The sequence below is a fragment of the Gossypium hirsutum genome, chromosome D08 (genome assembly GCF_007990345.1).
Source record: "Gossypium hirsutum isolate 1008001.06 chromosome D08, Gossypium_hirsutum_v2.1, whole genome shotgun sequence".
Lineage (NCBI taxonomy): Eukaryota > Viridiplantae > Streptophyta > Magnoliopsida > Malvales > Malvaceae > Gossypium > Gossypium hirsutum.
The window spans coordinates 34310765-34332798 of record NC_053444.1 but is presented as its reverse complement, the minus strand read 5'-3'; the positions used below and the strand labels follow the sequence as shown (position 1 = coordinate 34332798).

Sequence of the window (22034 nt, the reverse complement as noted above, 5' to 3'; positions counted from 1 at the left end):
ATCACTAAGTGATAGTATGTCACTTTTTAGAAAAATTGCAGTCTAGCTGCCAGAATTAGATAGGTGTAACAAAGCCACCAGAACAGATCTATGGCATTAACCATCATATAAGATATATTATTAAACTGCCAACAATTCCCCCATAATCATAATCCCACCAAGATGAACATGGAAAACTAATATGTGTAGGACATACATGTTATACACATCAGATTTTAGATCACTTTGGCATAAAACACATCATGCTAATACATATAACATACATATAATGTGTTCATTAGTCACATTTAATAGAAATAGAGCATCAAACATCATGATTTACATTCTTATTTATACCATACGAACTCCACAGAAATTTTGATTTTCACATCAAATACAGACCTAGGGTAAAATTTTAAGAAATGAGCCCACACGCCCGTATGGTTCACACGGCCATGTGGTGCACACGGCAGTGTGGCGTCGACAGTCCCTTTTTTAACTTTGCATTGTTCACAATTATTGAACCTAAAATCAAGATTTAACACGACTAATTAGCCTCAATTAAACAAAACCAAATCACCAATTCGACTATCAGCAATTGATCACTCGCTTCTAATTTCACAAACCAATCCTTCAACACACGAAAACTAACCCAAATAATAGCAACCCCCAAAATTTCCTTAACTCACCGGAAGGTCATCATGAGACTCACAAATTTCCCCTAATAGTACACCAATACCAACAATTAGACCGAATATCACAAAAACACACACACGCATACTCCTCCAAACCTTGCTTACGAAACGAAACAACATTATATCCAAAATTAAACAGAACTTAGTTACAGAGATATACACCGTACCAAGCGAAGAACATCAATCAAAATTGCACAGCAACCCAAAACGATGGCACAAATGAACCAAAGAATGGAAGAAGAGATATATTCAAAAGAAATCATAAAAAAAAAGAAGATAAACCCAAATGAGTAACAATAGAAGAAAATAAATCACTAGAATTGAAAAAAAAACTAAGTGAAAGAAGGGTGTGAGAAAGTGAAAAACGTGTGAGGAAATTTTGGGGAAAAATTAGGGAAAAGGTAAATGGTAAAAACTTGAAAGGGAATGGGAGAATTTTTTGGAAAATAATTATTTAAAAAAACACAATATTATCCCACTAACTAGATTTACTGATAACTAATCAGATTCCCTCATAATTCAATTTAAATTCAAACTCTACCATATGAGTGGCACAATTGGGGAAAAGCAAAAATATTTTCATTTGCGCCTACAGGGATTCAAATACAAGACCCAAAGTATAAGCTAACACCTAACCACTAAACCAACAAACTCATTCTGTCACAAATGGAACAAAAATAAAATTTAAAAAAAATGCTCAAGGATAGAGATAGGGACAAAAATAACAAAAATTCAAAAGAGAAGGAATCAGACCCAGAACCTCTCACACACTACCCACAACACTTAACCACTAAACTAAAACAAATTACCTAACAACATTTAACAAATCAAAAACTTAATGTTTTGCGGCATTACAGGTATCGATACCTTTATATGTTATCGATAAAATTTGTCCAGTATCAGTATTTCAGCTCCAACAGTCAGTGACTTTAGCATTTATTGCAAAAAATATTGATACATTTTTATGTGGTATTGATAATTGTTGTTGTAGGTGAGTTAAATGATATGGTTTTCACATCCCCAACTGCTCTATTCGTACCTCTAACAACCACAATAGTTGGAATTCAATTAAGGGGTGTAAATACTAGCTTCTAAAGATCCTACAACAACAAGAAAACATATTCAATCAAAAATCATCAATCAAACAACCTTTGTGCCAAATACTTCCATATTTGTCCTTCATACACTTATGAGTTTTATTTCTATTCTCTTGCTCAAGTGTTTTTCATTATAATTGAGCTTAATTTGTAAACATTTTGATATTTTACGAATTATTTCTTTATTTGATTATTTTTATCTCTTTGAGAGGGTTTGTGTCTTAAGATTTGGCTAGAAATCTTAAGGGAGTCGTAAGGTTAAACATTGTCCTCAAAGGTTGATCAAATTAGTGAATTTGATAAAATACTTAGTTATGGAAAGCTAAGGTAGTGGAGTAGGCAATTGGGGCCGAACCACTCTAAATTCTTGTGTTCGATTTTCTATCACTTCTCTCTAGCTTTCCTAATTTTTTTAAAAGCCAATTCACCCCTCTTTGTAATTTCGATTTGATCATATGAGCTAACAACATCCCCGTGGGAAGTCTTGGTTTTCGTCGTGTTCAATTTTTTGAGTTAGAGCCTACTTTCTAAGCATTTGAAAGTTCGAGAACAATAAAGATCATTCGATTGAAAACTTGAGAGATTTGGACTTCAATTTGGATTGATCAACAAATTCGAACACCTTTTTGAAGTTAATTTGATCGGATATATTGCTATTGATATCACAATTAAAAGTTTGTTTCAAAAAAATTCTAAAACTTTCATTATGCCAACTCTAATTATCTATAATATATATAAGCATGAGTTTGGAAAAAAATTTGAACTTACGAGAATCCCCTTTATTTTGCAGCATATTACTAAATTCACATTTAAAAATAATTATAATTTAATAGAAATTGAAATAATTAGACATTTAAAAAAATAAATAGTTATTTCTTGAATAGATCTCTAATTATAAAATATAAGGAAAAAGTTTTTATGATTATAATTATAATTTATAATTTATAACTTATAATTATTAGTTAATTTTTTATGTAAACAAAAGTTGTCGTAATTTTATTGATGTGAAATAAAGTTATTACTTGAATAGAATTCTAAGTATTTTAATTATCACTTAATTAATATTAAACTTAATTATGTTAATTAGTTATTAGTTTGAATAATGTTACTCTACGTTATTATATAAAATAAAATTATATTGTATGTTGAATATGTTAAAAATACTTTAATTATTATTTGAAAATTTTCTATTATAATATCTGAATTGATAAGTTAATATATTTTAATTATAGTCAATAAATTAAATGAAAAATATTATTTTAAATTAATTACTGTAATTAAAAATATAATATTTAAAAAATTAATTAAATATTAAATGTGTAAAATCCTTTACAAAATAATTTTTATAAAGGGACAAAGTTGATATGGGAATACTTTTTTACTTAACCTCTCCGGAACCCCTACAAGCACCTTTTCAATTATCCTTTTATCTGAATGGTCTTCACCATGCAACCTAAATTGGTTCACAACCTTCGTGAACCTACCAGCATAATTTTTGACAATCTTAGACTCTTTCATCTTAAGAACTTCAAACTTCCTCCCTAAATTCAGCCCTTCAATTTGTTTGGTCCTGTCACTTCTTTCAAATTCCTCCTTAAGTTTGTCCCAAGTATTTTTGGCAATTTTAGAGGTCATTATTATCCCACTACAGCAAAATAGGTTTTTAGCGGTATTTTTAGCAGCGTTTTGACAAAAAACGCCAATATAGATCGAGCATTAGCGGTGCTTTTTGAAAAATGCCAATATAGAACGAGCATTAGCGGCGCTTTTTAAAAAAAGCCGCTGTAGATTGAGCATTAACGGCGCTTTTTGAAAAAACGCCGCAAAAAACTTAAGCACAACGCCTTCGTTTTATGATAAGCTTTAGTGGCATTAGCGTCACTTTTTGAAAAACACTGCTATAGATCGAGCATTAGCGGCGTTTTTTGTCAAAATGCCGCTATAGATCGAGCATTAGTGGCGCTTTTTGAAAAATGCCGCTATAGGTCGAGCATTAGCGGCACTTTTTGAAAAACGTCTCAAAAAAAATTAAGCACAACGCCATCGTTTTATGTTGAACTTTAGTGGCATTAGTGGCGCTTTTTAAAAAACGCCGCTATAGATCGAGCATTAGGCGCTTTTTGAAAAACGCCGCTATAGAAAAATATTTGTTAAAAATAAAAATATTAAAATATTATTATTTAAAATAATTTAAATTTTTTTGGGTACATGACTGATTGTTTTTTAATTTATATATTAAATAATTTCTTATATAATCGTAAAATAGATAGTATTAATTTTAAAATATTGAATTAATTATCATTATAGTTTAGGGTTTATGGTTTAGGGTATATGATTTAAGGTTTAAAGTTAGGAGTTACTATTTTAAGGTTTATGGATTATGGGTTTAGGGATTATGGTTTATGGTTTAAGGGTTAGGGTTTAAGGTTTAGGGGTTAGGGGTTAAGAGTTTGGGGTTTATAGTTTATGGTTTATGATTTAGGGTTTAGAGGATAGGGGTTAGTGGTTTAGGGTTTATATTAATTAGTGTTTTTTAATTTATATATTAACAAATAAAAATGAAATACAAAAACTAAAATCATTACACATCGAACATCTAGCAAAATAGTTATATTTTAGTTAGGAAGAAATATCTCTAATAAAATGGAGATTAGATCGAAAAAGAATAATATAAAATCATAATTCACGTCACAATCTTTAATAGAAATTTGATATGTGAGAGATTGGTTGCTTACATTGGATAATTCTAACTTAATAATTAATTACAGCAATTTAATCCAATTTATAAAAAATAGTAATAATAAATGTTTTATAAAATAACTTGACTAATAATTTTTAGCAGCCAAAATAAAAGATTTTTAGCAAAACAAAACAACGTCGTTTTGTTTAAAATGAAATGATTTTTTGCGGCGTTTTTCACAAAAACGCCGCAAAAGATAATCAAAATCCCGTCCCAAAAAATGATTTTTGGTTATCCGTTCTTCTCATCTCCGTCGTGCGCCCTAAATCCCCCAAATAAAAGTTTGTTTTTCTTCAGCTAAAATCCTCCAAATTTCCCATTTCCAACAACACCAGTCAATACACCTACACCAATCACACTTCTTTTTCCTTTTCACTTCACTACACTGAATTCACTCACCTTAGCTACTCATTTTCTCTCGATCTGTTAGGGTTTCTTTTAATTTTAGGCTTTCAAGGGAACACACAGTTTCCTTTAATTTTACTGGTGATTTCTATGGCGACAGAAACCCTAGATGAGAAGAAATCGGAGGAAGAGAAGTTGAAAGATAAAGAAAACAAAGAGGGGAATAAGGAGGTTTTTGCGCTTTGTTTCCCTCCTTTCTTTTACATTGCCTTTACTAAGATGCCATTGGTTGTTCGCTGAAATAAATAGATAAAAAAAAAGGTTGAAGAAGGTGAAGAATCTCTGTTTCAGTTTCTTTTTATGTCTTTGCTTAAAAAAATTCTTTTTTCTTCTTCTTCTTTTTTTTGTTGTGTAAATATGCGTAGGCGTAGGAATTGTTCTCCTATAATACCGGTCGTCCCCCTATCCCATGCCAACAATTAGAGTTAGAGTCAAATACAAGTCAATCTATCATGCAAGTTGTAGGGTTAAAAGTCGAGTTGTGCAGGTTGCTGGAAGAGAAAAGATCAACTATTCTCAAGTTAATAATTTATATTATGTCTATTACTTTTGGTTCTTCGATTGTCAGTTCTCTATAGACCGTAGAGAAAATGTAATTTATTTTCTTGGTTACAGGTTGCTCTTTACCTCTGCTATGTCATAATGTTATGCAGCTTCTTGAGAGTGGTTTGAAGGTTAAAGAATATGAGCTTTTGAGAAGGAACTTCAGTGATACTGGCTGCTTTGGATTCGGTATCCAAGAGCACATTGATCTTGGTATCAAGTAAGTATTTTATTTTATGTTTTTTTAATGTTTATGTTAATGAGCATATGGACTAAGTTTGTAATCTATAATGGGTTTAAGTCATGGTTTTCATTTGGAGCTTTGTGATTAAAACACTATTATTACTTGAATGGAAATACATTTGCATTTGTGTATCCTGCAATGCTTTTTAATTGAACTTTGGGGTTGGAATTGTTATTAGAAGTAATTGATGTTTTTATGTTGATGTTAACGAATACAATAGACTAAGTTGAATTTTTTATGGGTTCAAGTCATTGGTTTTCATTTGAACTTTGTGATTACAACACAACAATTTACTTGAATGGAAATGCACTTATGTTTTCATATCTTGCAAAGCTTCTTCTTTAGTCAACTTTGGAGTTGAAATTGTTATTAGGATGTAATTGGTGTTTTTTTATGATGTTAATGAACATAATAGACTAAGTTTGGGACCTTTTATTTGGTTTAAGTCATTGATATTCATTGAGAATTTGTGCATTGTGATTAGATAATTACTTGAATGAAATGCACTTGTTTGTACCCCGCAATGCGTTTTAATACAAGCCTGGGATTGGAATTGATATTAGGATTTAAGAATGGAGATGTTTCCCCAATTAATCTTGCTTTAGGATGATGCTATAAGATAGAAAAAAGTAAATACAATCATCGAGTTGTTACACTTAATCTCTCTTCTTGAAATCAATTTACTTTTTTTTTAATTATGATGTTAGTCCTTATTAAATTTTAATTGTTACATTTAATTTTGAAATAACCGCTTATTAATAATGATGAATTTGAATAAATTTTTTAAAATATTTATTAAATTGAATTTTGTCCAGTTATATTTTGAATAAATCATGTAAATGGAATTTTTAGTTTTTTTTAATAAAAAAATTAGTTTATAGTTCTTTTAAGGCTGGTTTAAACATTTTTAAATGAATATAATTAATGTGGGAAAAATATCAAAATAAATACGTATATTCTTTTATTTTTTCCATATTGGTTTTTATATTAATTAATTAGATTATTTAAAAATTTACAATAATTACGATAATTTTTAACATAAATATATACATATTTAGCATATATTACTATTAATTTATATGGAATTACATTAAAAATCTTGAAATAAATATACACTTAAAAATTTGTTTTGTTAATTTAGTATCATATATCAAAATATCTTTACCATCATTATAATATCATAAATGATGAATAAATAAACATTCGATTTTAATTTTTATTTGTTAAAACTTACACTCTTAAAAATTAATTTAAATTAATAAATAAACTTACACTCTATGGCTGTTGCTGATCTTTATTGATTATGCATTTATTATTATTGTTTTGCAGGATTTGGATGTTGCTATGGTCAAGGCCACAAATCATCATGAACGCCCTGCAAAAGAAAAACACATTAGAGGTGGATACCCACATTCTAATTACAGTGATTCAGCACTTTATGGATTCGTTATAAATAGGCTGTTTTACCAAACTAATCCAAAAATAAATTATATTTATAAAAATAACCCAAATTTAAAAACAATCATCAAAATAACTTAAAATGAACAGTATTCACTCTTTTTTTCATCAATGATTGCCTAATCATTGTGTCAGACTTAAAAAAAATATTTTTTTAGATTTTGGCCTGTCAATTGCCGGAACCCATGTATTTTTTTTAAAAAATTGTATAATACTGATATACGAAAAAGAAAAAAAAAGAAAAAAAAATTATTTTTTGGGTGCTGGCCTGTCAATGGCCGGCACCCAACAGTAAAAAAAAGTTACTTTTTTTTAATTTTTTTCGTATATTTATATCTGACTCTGACACGGAATTTTTTTTTAATTTGTACTGGGTGCCGGCCATTGACAGGCCAGCACCCAAAAAAATTTTTTTAATTTTTTTCGTATATTTATATCTGACTCTGACACGAAAAAAAAGAAATTTTTTTAAAAAAAATTGTACTGGGTGTCGGCCATTGACAGACCAGCACCTAAAATTTTTTTTTAATTTTTTTGTATATTTATATCTGACTCTGACACGAAAGAAAAGAAATTTTTTTTTAAAATTTGTACTGGGTGCCGGCCATTGACAGGCCAGCACCCAAATTTTTTTTTAATTTTTTTCGTATATTTATATCTGACTCTAACACGAAAAAAAAGAATTTTTTTTTAAATTGTACTGGGTGCCGGCCATTGACAGGCCAGCACCCAAAAAAAATTTTTTATTTTTTTCGTATAATTATATCTGACTCTGACACGAAAAAAAAAGCAAAAATTTTTTTTACCATTGGGTGCCGGCCATTGACAAGCCAGCACCAAAAATTTCTTTTTTTTCTTTTTTTTATTTTTCGTATATCAGTATTATACAATTTTTTAAAAAAAATACATGGGTTCCGACCATTAACAGGCTAAAACTCAAAAAAATAATTTTTTAAGTCTGACAAAATGATTAGGCAATCATTGGTGCAAAAAAAGAGTGAGTACTGTTTATTTTAGATTATTTTGGTGATTATTTTTAAACTTAGGTTATTTTTATAAATATAATTTATTTTTGAGTTAGTTTGATAAAATAGTATAAGACTTGGTTTTTTTTCCCATTTTCACAGCCATTTTCGCTGCCATTTCTGCTGCTCGGCCTCGGGCTGACGTTGCATATTGCATCTATGCTCTTGCTAGGCGGTTGTCAAGGACACATAATTGGGTGATATTTTAAAACATTAACAAATATACTGTGATTGATGGGTGTTTGTTGAAATTTGATTGATTGTCTGGATGTTTGTTTGGCTGGCATTTAGGTTGCATTGAAATCTGGGTAATAAGTTTGTATGACTGCTTTATTACTGTTAGTTTTTGCTAACATTTTGCCAAAAATGGGTTCTATTCCTTGGTAATTGTTGTTGGCTTTCTTTTTCCCATTTTTCTTTTATTTCTTAATTGATTTTGTTTAAAACTGTTCTATAAAGAAAATTTGACTTAAGTTTAGACTTCTATTTTATGGAGCATCTGTCCTTAGCATAGCTATGAACTTTGATTGACACAAATGCTTTGCCACTTGTCACTATATTCGGAATCAATATTCCATCTCTCATAGCTTCTCTCTCATTCTTGTTTTCGGTATTAATTTACTTCTTTTTTTTTAGAAGTTTGCTTCAAATTTAAGTAAATTTAAGGTATTTTATTTCTATGTTCCCTAATAAGTTTTCTTAAAAAAAATCTTCGAAGTTTGCCATCGTCATTTATCATAATGAATTTTTAGAATTTTAGTCGCTTGCCATTAATTTCAATGATGCTCTTGGTTGACTTCTATTTTTATAGTAAATCCTTAAATAAGTTTTTGTTACCTAAGTTTTTCACCATTCATCCCTCTTTCTCATAGATTCATGCTAGGCTGGAAACTAGAGGAGGTTAACCTTTTATTTCTTTGTAGAAGGATAATACTTGCTATATAGTGGTTAAGAATGAAAGTAACATCATTCGTATGTTTTTAGAAAACGTTTTAATTTTTATGAAAGTAAAATATTAAAAGTATGCCGGTGATGGAATTAGCTTTTATAAACTACTTCTGGACTGTTATGTGATCACATGTCTTGATGATTGATGTTAATATATATATATGGTTTTGCTCTATGAAAATCCTTTTGTTTTCACATGTTGCCATGCTAAACTAGCAGCACTCTTATCTTAATTTTGCAGTCACTACTCAGAGGTAGGTTCTTGCATGAAATACCTGCTGAAGAGGAGAGACCACCTTCAATGGCAGTGAGTGAATTAAATCAATTAAGTCACAACTCAGAAGTAAAATATCCATTAGCTTGTTACTTTATCAGAATGTGTTATATTTCCTCAACAATGTCTAATTGGAGTTTATAGAAGCAATAAACCCATGTAGTAAACAGTGAATGTAGTAAACCCATTTTAGTCTAATTTCAAAGGGTTTTTTAATTTCCATTTTAGTCCATAAATTTTCAAGTTTATTACTGCACATTTTGAACTTGTGCATTTTTTTTTGCAATCAATTAGTTGCACTATTTGAACTTGTAATTTTGCTATTTAAATATTAACATGATTTTTCAATAATTTAACTAAAAAATATTAATTTATTATATGTTTAAATACTACCTCTTTGACTAGAAGTATATATTCAATACTAATTAATTTTTTATATTAATAATGTTTGATTTTAATATTTAATATTTTTAAATGTTTTTAAAAGTTACTAAAGGTCATGATCTTTAGCGGCGTTTTTGATGTGTAAAGCGCCGCTAAAAGTCATGTTCTTTAGCGGCATTTGTGATAAAAGCGCCGCTAAAGGTCATGTTCTTTAGCGGCGTTTGTGATAAAAGCGCTAAAGATCATGATCTTTAGCGGCGTTTGTGGGTAAAGCGCCGTTAAAGGTCATGTTCTATAGCGGCGTTTTTCACATAAACGCCGCAAAATTTAGCGTTGTCTATAGCGACATTTTTTGCCGCGCTTGTGAAAGCGCCGCAAATAGTTTTAACAGTGCTTAAAAACGCCGCTATAGGCCTAAAAAAACGCCGCTAAAAGTCTATTTGCTATAGTGTCCTTGTGAAAATTGCATCACTGACAACAGAGTGAGTGCAAGAGAGAACCTTGAATTTCTTGGCAATTTCGTCTCTGTTTTGTTTCATTTGAGTAATAATAGGATTTACTCTCTAAAGAGTTATTTCTCTACCTATTTCAACATTTCTCTACCTATTTCAAAACCATCCCACAAGTCAAAAGCACTCAAATATGGTCTCGTTTTCACTGCCCAAATGGGGTAGTTATCTTCTATCCCACCCGATATTGTCACGATTAACATCAGCTTGGATTTGAACAAAGTATTTGGCCATGGATTTTTACCACTAAACTCAGTAGGAAAGAGTGAAGGCCTTGTCTTAAGGTACCCTTAATTACGTGTAAAACATGAAATGGTTTAAACTAGTACACTGATAATTGACAGGTCATTGTGAATCACGTCAAATTTGATGATTTGGCTGTTGCCACTAGTTGCAAACCTTCGGTTTTACTACTTATACATTCAATTTTTCACATTTAACAGAAAAAAAAAAGTCATACATAACTTAAGGTGATACAAGATTCTTAGTATGATTAAAATGCCTAAAAGAGATCACATTCAAAACCTAAAGGAAAATGGTAGAAATCAGTCTTAAGGACAAAATTTGAGCTTCGATGGAAGCACCATCTAATCATTTGATATATCATTCTTCAGATTCTGATGGCAGTCCTTCTTTGAACCATGTATAAAGACCCCCTTCTAAATGGAAAACATTTTTGTACCCATTGAGCACAAGCAAGTAAGCCGCTATGAGTGATCTGCAAGGATTCAAAAGCAAGCACTTGTATCTTCTAGTTGACAAAAAGTTCAGCAAATAAATAACTTTAATTGCTTAGATTGAGGGGAAATGAAAAATCATCAAACATCAACTACTAATTACTAATTAGGCCTTTTGAGCTTCACTTTTAATCAATGTCGATGGTTTGTTTAGTTACTAGTTTAATCCTATCTACTTCTCATTTAAGCACCACACCTAGCTATCAGATTTGAACTACATTAAGCTTGTAATTTCTAATTAGGCCTATAATGCATGCTATAAGCTTGTATAAAATCAAAATGCTGTAAATACCTGGATTGTTGACCTTCAGGTAGATTTTGGGATGGCTTCATTGTACCCCCAGTTGTGCACGCCACTATTATCTTTGCGTCCTTGCCAAAATTTGATTCTACACCTGCTTAGATAACAAACAGTTAGTTCCTTTTGTAACTGCTAAGTAGGAAATGGTGGTGGACAATAGAAGAAAAATAGGGAACTTGATTCTACTTTGCATAAACTCAGGGTTCTCTTCTGTGCCGGAAAATATGCCAAAAAATGCAAATGCTGCACGCCTGGCGATATCCCATGCCGTCCACTCCTTTATAAGCCTATATATCTGAATATTAACAGCACCTGCTGGATGAGCCTGCATCAAAAGGCATCAAATTTAGCAGCATTAACTGAAACGCCCCTTTCGTGACTGATTATTTTCCTGTTGTAATGAACCGACTGACCTCTTTAAATTCTGCTTCAGGACGTACATCGAGAATCACAAAGTTATTCTCTTTTTGAAGGCGAAAAGCTTCCTTTGCATCCACACTTCTTACCTGCAAGCAAAGGGTAATCCTGTTGTTATGCTTGCGTTGTCATCCTTACAGACACTCACCTGTGTACAGGAGCTTTATCCCCCCTTAGGGGATTCTTCTTCTCAATTCATGATATTTGATGGTATTTATAAATATTTCTAGCTTTTTACTTCCATCCTCTAAATATAGAATCATTAGGTAGCAACTTATAAGGGGAACGGGTTGTTTGTTGTATCAACCGGTGAGAGTGACGATTTTAAATTTTCCAAGTATGTATGCAGCATCAAAATGTGTACTTAAGCATGAGAGTGGAAGATGGAATACCCTTTTCTCCAAGAGAAGTTCCCTCTTGACCTTCCAATCTTCTTCAGCTAATCCCTCCAAAAGAAGAGAAGAAAATCAAAATCAGGTCAGCCAATTTGTTTTGTTCCTGAGCCTGAGGTTCAATCGACCATTCATCTTATGATTAAATTAAGGTTGGACTACAACAGTAGTGGTACCTGGTGATTTTGCAGGCTTTGTTGCTGCACTTCGGATAATTAGGCACCGCCGATTCCGGGAAGCCAGTCTTTGCCTTGATGCTAGACCTGATCTTACACTCAAAAGGCAAGAACAGTCTGCAATAATCTGGGAAGAGAGAGTCAATGGAGAGGTCCTGAAATTGGAGTATACTGAAGAGGATGAAGCTGGGTTGGGGGTAATTGAAGTGAGTGCAGCCATTTTCTTCTGAATCGCAGAAAAGATCAGTTGCTACTAAAGGAGTTGGGTGATTGAGGGAGTTTTATATGAAATGGGCTTGTGTTTTTGTCATTTTCATGTTGTTTCAAAGAGATTGTTGGATGCTTGCTTTAGAAGTGGGCCATTCATTCTGGATATTTTTTTTGGTTGAAAAATCTGAGTTTGTGGTTCATGTGTTAAGGTGTTTGTCACAGTTGGATTTCTGTCATCCACAGAGAGCCAAGTTGGCTTGGCCTATCTTCAGTTACTGTAGAATATAGATGCTATTACTAATTTTCAGTATTAGGGCCTTAGCTTAGAACCTGCCTACCATCAGCCTCAGGAGCGCCACGAAAGGAGTTGACAGGGTGTCATAAACACAACTTTGTTCACTCGGTTGTAAGTTTGTGAGACATTTGGATGGAGGCTCCCACTCAACTCGGTTAATAATCTCAATAGTCATAACTGGTGGTTCAGCCCAACCGCTATAGACTGTCCATCCTTATAAAATGCTAAAACGTTTTTATAGAAACACTATCAGAAAACGTAAATATGTTTGAAATGAAGAAACTTTCTTAAATACAAAAGATTTACCCTTCCTCAGGTTTCCCTATCCTTTGCCATTGCCCTATATATGAATGGCCCCTTGACATCCTACCCTATCATGACACTACAAGGTAGGGGTGTGCAAAATTCGGGTACAACCGAAAAAATTCGGTTAACCAACCGAATTCGGTTAATCGGTTGGTTAACCAAATTTTTTTGGTCGGGGTCGGTTAATTATTTTTTAATTTTTCGGTTAACGGTTAATTCGGTTCGAAACCAGTCGGTTAACCGAATTTTTTCGGTTTAATCAAAAAAATTAATAAATAAAATTATAATATATAAATAGGCCCACTATTCACCTAAACCCAATCCAAACCCAAGTATTCAACCCAACCCAATTACCCAACCCAATCATAAAAATTACAAATAATTTAATAAATAAAAATAAAATTCTAAAACTAAAACTAAAGTCTAAAAGTCTAAAAATAATTTAATTATGTAGTGATTCAATTCGGTTAATTCGGTTAATTCGGGTAATTCGGTTAATTCGGGTAATTCAGTTAATTTTTAACCAAAAATAAAAAATATATAATTTTCGGTTAATTCGGTTAACCGACCAAATTAACCGAAAAAATTTCGGTTCGGTTAATTTTTTTTGAAAAAATTTTGGTTCGGTTAACGGTTAAAAATTTTGAAAGGTCGGTTAATTTTGTTAATATTATTTCGGGTCGGTTAACCGAATGAACACCCCTACTACAAGGTTGCACTATGACATAGGGGTAGAGGTCCCTAAAATGAAAAATTATTACATTAGTCTTTTATATTTTATAAAATATAAATGAGTAAACCATAAAATTCCATTTTCATGTTGAAGATAATAAAATTTTAATTTAATCTTTTAAACATTTTAAAGATATAAATTAATACAATAATAAAATTACATTTTAACTTTAAAAAAAATATAATTTATTTATGATCCCTAAAAATAGTTTCTAACTTAGTCTTTGTGTCCCATCCAGATATGTATTTTAAAGATTGCAATTTCTCGCAGCAATCAACCCACTTCCCTTTGCCCTTTGCTATCCCTTCCTAGAATTAATAATCAATTAGATCTTGTGGAGCTCAACTCATAGCTTGCTAGAAGAAAAAAAAATGGGTTCACTCATCTCATTTCTTGTCAACTTTGGGTTGATTGATTGTATTACTCCTTGTCTCACCTTCCAATTCTCCATCATTTGCGGTGCCAAAAATTCGGTTGGGACGGTCCAACTCGAATCCGAAACGGCACATTTGTCATTTACGTGACCACACTACAGACCACCATTGGCATCACAACATAATCATGCATAACCAACAAAAAGTAAACAAAGATAAACAAATGAATCCTAATTAACAAAACATTCTCTTTTTTTTATTATATATTTTTAGCTAACAAAACATTCTTTTTTTTTTATATATATTTTTAGCTAACAAAACATTCAAACGACATCCAAGGGTATTTTTTTCTTTTTACATTCAACATAAGATAACACTTATAAAACAACAAATTAGGGGACCTTTTTATTCTAGGGTTTTATTAAATTCATTATTTGAAAGAATAAGTTTATAACGGTTAATATTTTTTTTATCTAATTTTAAAACCTAAGCTTTAGGGACTACATCGTAAAAAAAACAAAATGTACAAAATAACCATATTTCAAAATCATTTTAAGAATTACGCAATTTAACATCTAAATCATTAGTGTGAAAATTTTCAAAGCATTTCATAGTGTTTTTGGACTCCAATTTAATTTAAAATGTGTTGGACTAAATTGCAAAGTTAACAAAACAAGACTTAAACACTCAGTGTGCCAAGTTATGACCACACGACTTACCTCATTGCAACGTGATCTAGGAAGGGCCTCTTGTCACGACGACAAGATTTTGGTCATCCCGACTACTCTTGAACGTCATCATGACATCACTTGTAGATTTTTACAGAAACAACCCAAAACCTACATTTTTCAACTTTGAACACTACCCAGCATACAATTTTGTGCATTTAGGCCTATTTATTAATTATAACAAGTCACGTAACATACATTCATCATCTAAAACATGTTCAAATACCTGATAACATTCAATAGCAAGATTTGACCCCTCAAGTAAATGATCATGCTAGTAGACATGCTTTTTAACAACAATTCAATTGCTCAACACACCATATTTGCATATCATGGTTTTCTCATAATTCTACATGCTTATTTTGACCTATTTGGTCATTTAAAACATACCAAAACTTATTGAATACTGTTCACACGTTTTTATCACTTTTTAAACGAAAATTCATGCAATTCTTTATCATAAAACCTCAACCAACATCATGCACATTCAAAATCATCATTCACAAACATCAAACAAAACACAAGACAAAATTCATAGTCCTTAACAACAGTCCATAATGTCCATTTTTGTAGTACCAAAAAGAAAAGTCTATTCCTACCAAAGTAACCCACATTGCCTTTATTAAGGGAATTCAAATCACAAGCACATACTTAACCGTAATGCCTTGTTTGGATCACTTTGCGTGCCCACTTCCCATTCTTCGGTAAAGCTATATCTCTACAAAATATTTAACACAAGTGTGAGCTTTACGAAGCTCAATGAGTGCCCAAGAATGCTACAAGAAGTCATTGTCAAAGATTAAAAGAAAGTATACTAAAAGCATTCACTCCATGACACATTTAGGCATTATTTACATAATTCAAAATTGATATATTGGCAACTTGTGGTTTATGAATGTTGGATCGTCGGCACCCCTATGGCGCAGCGAAAAATAAAAATTCGGCGATCTTAACTAGGGATCCATGTGTGAGGAACGAATCGGGGTGAAAGAGGTTGCGAAATTACCTAATGTTTATTCAGAGTAGACAGCAACACCTCAACAACGAGTAGTCTAATCTGCTGTCGAATCAAACCGCAATCTATCGTGATTCCGGCCTCTACGTAATCCACCCAGTTGACTACGAACGGCCCAAAACAATTTTGAGAGTTATTTTTCTTTGAAGGCTGCTAGACTCAAACAAAGAAAAACGGGATTATATATATCCTTTTGTTTTAGGGTTTTTTTTAAGAATTAAATAAATATAATAATATTTTAATCCGAAAATTATAATTACATTAATTATAATATAAGTTCGGTAAACCATATATTTATTTGAATTCTTATGCTAACCAAATTTATGTCCTCACTATACGTACAACAACCTTGTACATAATGTGTTGGAAATTTGATTACCAAATTAAATTAATTCTATAATTAATTTAATTCAAGCGACCCCAAAAACAATACCAACTATGGTTTCTTCCGTTCATTTCAACTATAGGGTGTGACCCTGTAGGTTCTTGTAACGTTAGCAGTAACATTAGAACGATTCTAATGCTACGAACAATGAGTGGCATCTAGCAATGCATCATTGCTACCTAAGTCACAAGAGATCATGATTCGACATAACCTTTTTATGATTAACCTTTTATGCAATAATCCTTAAGTCCTTTATCTCTAGATTGGACACAAGTCATGGAATAGTCACACTTGCATTGTCCATTCCATGTTCCTTGATATCTTAAGCAGACTACGATATACAAATAAGTATGACATCTAATATCAACTTATTTGAGCATCGCCATGCATTTCTAGTCTCACTTAATCAAGTGGCTTAAGATATTACTCCCATTATGTAGGAGGGACTTATCCTATATCGACCAACCATATCCCTCTACATAGATTGTGGTATATCCAACATCAGTCTTTATAGAACAACCAGTTACGGTGTACGTTTGACTGTATCAAAATATACAACTCACGATGTTGGGATTATGATGATCTCAAGTCTGAGGATCATATAAATATTAATCATTATGAGTAATGTCGTGACAATTACATAATAATCCAAGAAACATACTCATAACGGGTCAGTCCAATATGTTGTTCTCTAACACACATATTCATGTAATGATTCTGACATTCCATATCAATGACAACTCTTTATCATCAATCAACTACACGTTAGTCTTAATGCATTATCGTTGCCCTATCCAACAATAATACTTGACTAAGGAACTTTTAAGAATAATCATATTATTCTCAGGACATTATTATAAAACAGTTTATTTATATACACAGAAAAGAAACTGAAATAATAATGGTAACGCCTTATATTAATAAACATGATAAATCAAGTATGTTATTACAACCATCTCATGATTGATCTTTAGGCATACTCTAACAATGAACATATAAGAAAACACATTCATTGGATACATGGATCTCCAACACACTAATGACTCAAAGAGTCTAACATGTCCAAGTCAAAGTGTAGCATAAAGCTAACACTCTCCAACAGACCAACATGTCCACTTGAATGGAGTCAAAGCTTAACATTCCCTTATCTCTCCAACATGTCTCGAATATCAAACACATATTTGAGTACTCAAACCCTATGGCATGTCATTTATATCCAATGATTTCAAGAGGTCACAAGGCCAACATATCCATTTAAACACAATTGTTTATTATTTTTATGCACATATTCACATGTTCATGTTCATCATATCCACATCACTATCACATTCACATTTATTGTACTTACAAGTGCTAAAACTATGCTCAATGAACCACAATCACATTAGATCTCATATGTGTGCATAACACCAACAAAGCTCATATCATATACAAACATTTACACATAATACTTGCTTTAATTGTTCATCATGCATTACATATCACATCATAAATGTATTATTTGCAAATTAAAGTACAATTGAGTAAGAAAACTTACATTTAGAACTTAGGATAGGTGTTCAGGCTAACCTAAGCTCCCAATTAACTCATTGGATTTTTCTTACAAGAAGCACTCCCGATCACTTATCGATTTAGTTTTCGGTTGGTTGTCAGAGCTTCAACGAGCTTCTCCTTACCTTTCGCCTTACTCGTAAAGGGCTCCAATGGATCCAGAACTTAACAAACACATTGGACACAATATAGTATGGTAACTAACAACCATAAACACATCTAAACATCAACAAAAATGCAGATCCAACCACTCCCCTCTTAACAAAAAATTTGACTAGATTTTTCAAAATCTTAGTTTTCCTTAATTGATTATGATTTCTATTGTTTAAATTTGATTCTAAAATTCTTACTAATCATTTTTAGTAGATTTAAAACAATTTAGACACATGAAAACTTGAAATTCAAATTTTTCAGAAAAATCGTCACTTGTGAGCATTCGAGAGGGAAAATCATTAATTCTCTAAAATCATTTAATGATCTATTAAATTGTGTTTAAAAACCTTTTAATCAGATCAAAATAAGATGAAAATAATTTAAAAGTAGTTATTTAACTTAGAAATATGAATTCTACCCTTTTCAAGCTCATTTTCGACTTAAAATTTTATATCCATAGAAATTTCATTATAAGTGATCGAATCTTGATTTGTAAAAGCAACATACATAAAAATATCATCAAGAATCAGAATCTAATTTAATTTGTTGAAAAACCTTTGGAGAAGGATAAGGAAATTGAGGAAGAATTTGAGTGTTTCATTTAAAATTGAGAGAAAATCTAGTGTTTGTGAGGTGAGAAAACCTTTGGAGAAGGATAAGAACATTGAGAAAAAACTGATTTTTAAAACTTGGTGAAATTGCTTTAGGGCAACTTTCAAGTGTGACCCTTTTACAATTCAGTGTTTTTTAATTAAAACACTTTTTTCTTAATAATTTTTAAATCTGACTTTATTTTTTAGAATCATTTTAAGGAAAATAATTTTTGGTTACTTAATTCTACATTCCCGAATCTAATTTTAGGCCCTCAATTTTCGAAAATAATTCTGAAATCTTAATCGAATACCTAATATACTAATCAAAAACTGCTAAACCAAATTTTGGGATGTAACATTATTTATGTGACTCATCTATTAATTAATAATAAATAACGTAAATCCATTAAACTATTATACTTAATAAATCTCAATTATCATTATGCTCTATGGTAAGTGATAACTCTTGAAAAGAGTTATATTTCATGCCTTTAGATCTAGCTAATTGCTTGTAGTTAGGTACATTTAGTTGCATTTTAGGACATTCCATTAATTTTTTTTATTTTAGCATTACATTAGGAGCTTGGACTGTATTTAAATGTTAGTTATTTTTAATTACTTGTGGAAGGGTTGTGTGAGGTGGTGGATTGGCAAGTGCAGGTTGAAGAAAGAGAAGTAAAGAAGTGAAGGTTTGTCGGGGCAAAGGGTTTGACAATTTGTCAACCCAAATACCGTGGCAATCCTGGGAAGATTTCCAGTCAGCAGTCAAAGCATATTAGTCTTAGGCCTAGGTAAACTTATACCAGATATATCTACCTGAAAAAGAGGGAACAAAATCATGGACTATTGGATTTACCCTAGGGAAAACGATTATAAAAGATAAAGAAGGAAACCCTAGAGGGGGCAGACAAAAAATGATAGAAAATAGAGGGTAGCGGTTGAGTAGAAGAGGAAGACGAAGACACTCCCTCTCAGCTATCAAAAGACACTACATCGTTGGAGTGTGGGTTGGATAAGCCGAAGCTATCTTCTTAAAGTTCTTTCGTTACGTCTTGACTACTTTTCGTGTTGATTTAATGAAAATGATGTTGAATGATACTTTGGATTCGAATTTTAATTACCAACCCATGAGCTAAATCTCATAGTGTAACAGCCCAAATTTGGGGCTAGTTAGAATAGTGGTTTCCGGACCACAAATTCGACGAGAAAAAAATAATTATTTTCATTATATTTTTATGGTCTACGATTTCACAAAATAATTTTGTGAAAATTTCGTTCAAAAATTTTGACGTTAGGGCACTCAATTTAGTCAAAAGAACTAAATTGTAAAAAGTGCAAAACTTGAGTTCTATATGTTAGAGGTGTCCAATTGTTATGAAATTTTAAATTGGAGGTCTTTATATGGTAATTAGACAATTGGTTAAGTTGGTGGACGAAAATGGGTATGGCTAGGCATGTTTCCAAAGTTTTTCATTAAGGGTATTTTGGTTATTTAGTTATTAAAATGAATTACAAACAAAATTAAAAGCCAATATTTGTCCATCTTCAACCTTTAGGCCGAAAATTGCATGGAGAAACCATGGCTAGGGTTTTTCAAGCTTCCAAGCTCGATTGTAAGTCCGTTCTATCCCCGTTTTTAATGATTTTTATGGTTTTGAAATCCTCGTAACAAGATTTACCTATTTTTACCATTGTTTTGAACTAGGGTTTGTGTTTAAAAATTTACCCATGAATGATATTCATGTATTTTGATGTTTTATGGAAGAATATGAATGTTTGAAGTGTGATAAATGATTTGTACTAAGTAATTTTGAGTATTGTGGATTGCTATAGTTGTGAAAATGGTTCAGCTAGGCCTAAAATGCAAGGAAATTGAATAAAAATTATTTCACGAGCCTAGGGGCAAAATCATAATTTTGTAAAATTTTAGGGGCAAAAATGTAATTTTGCCAAAGTATGATTTTTGGACTGGAATGAATAGTGTGAATGTTATATAAGTTAAATGTATTGTTATAAATCAAGAAAGACGAGAAATTGAAATTGATCGATAAAAAGAAAAGTGAGAAAAAGTGAAAAATTTTTCCAATGAACCTTTGGAATAAAAAGGGATACGAATGAAGTGATAGAAATGATCACATGTGTGGACAGATTGTGTGTAGGCCACTATGTAAAAGTGAAAGTGATGGTCACGTGTGTAGTACTATGTGCAGGCTACTACGTGTACCGGAATGATAGGTCGCATGTGTAGTACTATGTGCAGGCTACTATGCGTACCGGATAGTTTCGATCACGTGTGTAGTACTATGTGAAGGCTACTACGTGTATCGGATGGTAATGGTCACATGTATAGTATTATGTGTAGGCTACTATTTGAACCGAACATCATTAATTAGTAAGGTGGTTGCTATGTACTGATTCCACCGGACATTATTGATTAATAAAGTTTATATTTTTAGAATACTCAGTGAATCTATTTTCAAGAGAAGCAAACGAAAATAATATCCGAATTCTGTACATTGAGATAATTAATTTTTAGTGAAGAGAGATCAGAATTATCAAGCAGTGAAACAGGGAAAACTTTAAAGAATAAACTGTACTATTTGGCTAAACCAAAAATTATGAAAATTTTATGGTAGGAATATTTGTGAATCTAGTTTCGGAGAAAATTTATGGATCTTAATTTGTAGTTCCATAGCTCCGGGTAAAAATAATTTAGTGACTCTAACTCGAATAGACAACTTTCAATATACATGTAAGTGAATAGTGAAATTGTAGTTAATGTTGTTTAAGTGTGTTATACACATTAAGGATGTGGAATGGAGAGGAGGATGAGGAAAATTGGAAGAACATATGAATGATTTGTGTATAATTGGCCATATGCTCGATTATAATCGATAAACGATTGAAAAGAAATTATGTTTATAATTGTGCATTATTAGTTATAGTTAAAGTTCATGTGAGAAAATAAAGTTTCATAGTATGTGTATGTGGTATACTTGGTATATGATTTGGTATGTAGCAATATCAGAAATGGTTTATGAATTAACTCATGTTGATAAGTTTGATACACAAATAAATGTAGTGCTTATCCATGCTTGTAATGCTTATACTATATGTTTATTTGGCTAGCATGTTTGGTGTGTATGCTTAGGCTTTGGCCAAGTTGTGGCTGGATTACGCCACATTAAATTTATAAAATTATGCATTGAGATGGTAAATGTCTAGATGGAAATATGCTTGTGATCATAAAAGGGTAGTAAGGTTTAAAGTTTGTAATATTTATTAAAATGGTTTATCATGTGGTTAGTCTTCAAAAAGACTAGCTTGCGATTATGGTTGAGTGTAATGTTTATATCTTTTATGATAT

The 22034-nt window shown here is 31.5% G+C and overlaps 1 protein-coding gene and 1 long non-coding RNA gene across 2 annotated transcripts; one reads left to right on the top strand and one right to left on the bottom strand.

Moving 5' to 3' along the window:
- Positions 1–10638: 10638 nt before the first annotated feature.
- On the bottom strand, positions 10639–13089 carry LOC121220119 (rhodanese-like domain-containing protein 14, chloroplastic). The gene is made up of 6 exons (XM_041099307.1): positions 12325–13089; positions 12149–12195; positions 11753–11845; positions 11526–11664; positions 11331–11433; positions 10639–11019 (listed from the first exon to the last, which is right to left on the bottom strand). The coding sequence occupies exons 1-6, from the start codon at positions 12542–12544 to the stop codon at positions 10905–10907; spliced, it is 717 nt and encodes a 238-aa protein (XP_040955241.1). The 5' UTR covers positions 12545–13089; the 3' UTR covers positions 10639–10904.
- LOC121220120 (uncharacterized) lies at positions 12107–12599 on the top strand. The gene is made up of 2 exons (XR_005917301.1): positions 12107–12233; positions 12340–12599. It is a non-coding gene; the product is annotated as an uncharacterized lncRNA (long non-coding RNA).
- Positions 13090–22034: the final 8945 nt, after the last annotated feature.

Excerpts from the sequence above, each read along its gene's own strand:
- LOC121220119 (XM_041099307.1), bottom strand. The coding sequence starts at position 12,544 with ATGGCTGCACTCACTTCAATTACCCCCAACCCAGCTTCATCCTCTTCA. Across the intron at positions 11,846-12,148 it reads AACTTCTCTTGGAGAAAAGG|GTAAGAAGTGTGGATGCAAA; the intron begins GTATTCCATCTT and ends CTTTGCTTGCAG. Across the intron at positions 11,020-11,330 it reads CCTGAAGGTCAACAATCCAG|ATCACTCATAGCGGCTTACT; the intron begins GTATTTACAGCA and ends GAATCCTTGCAG.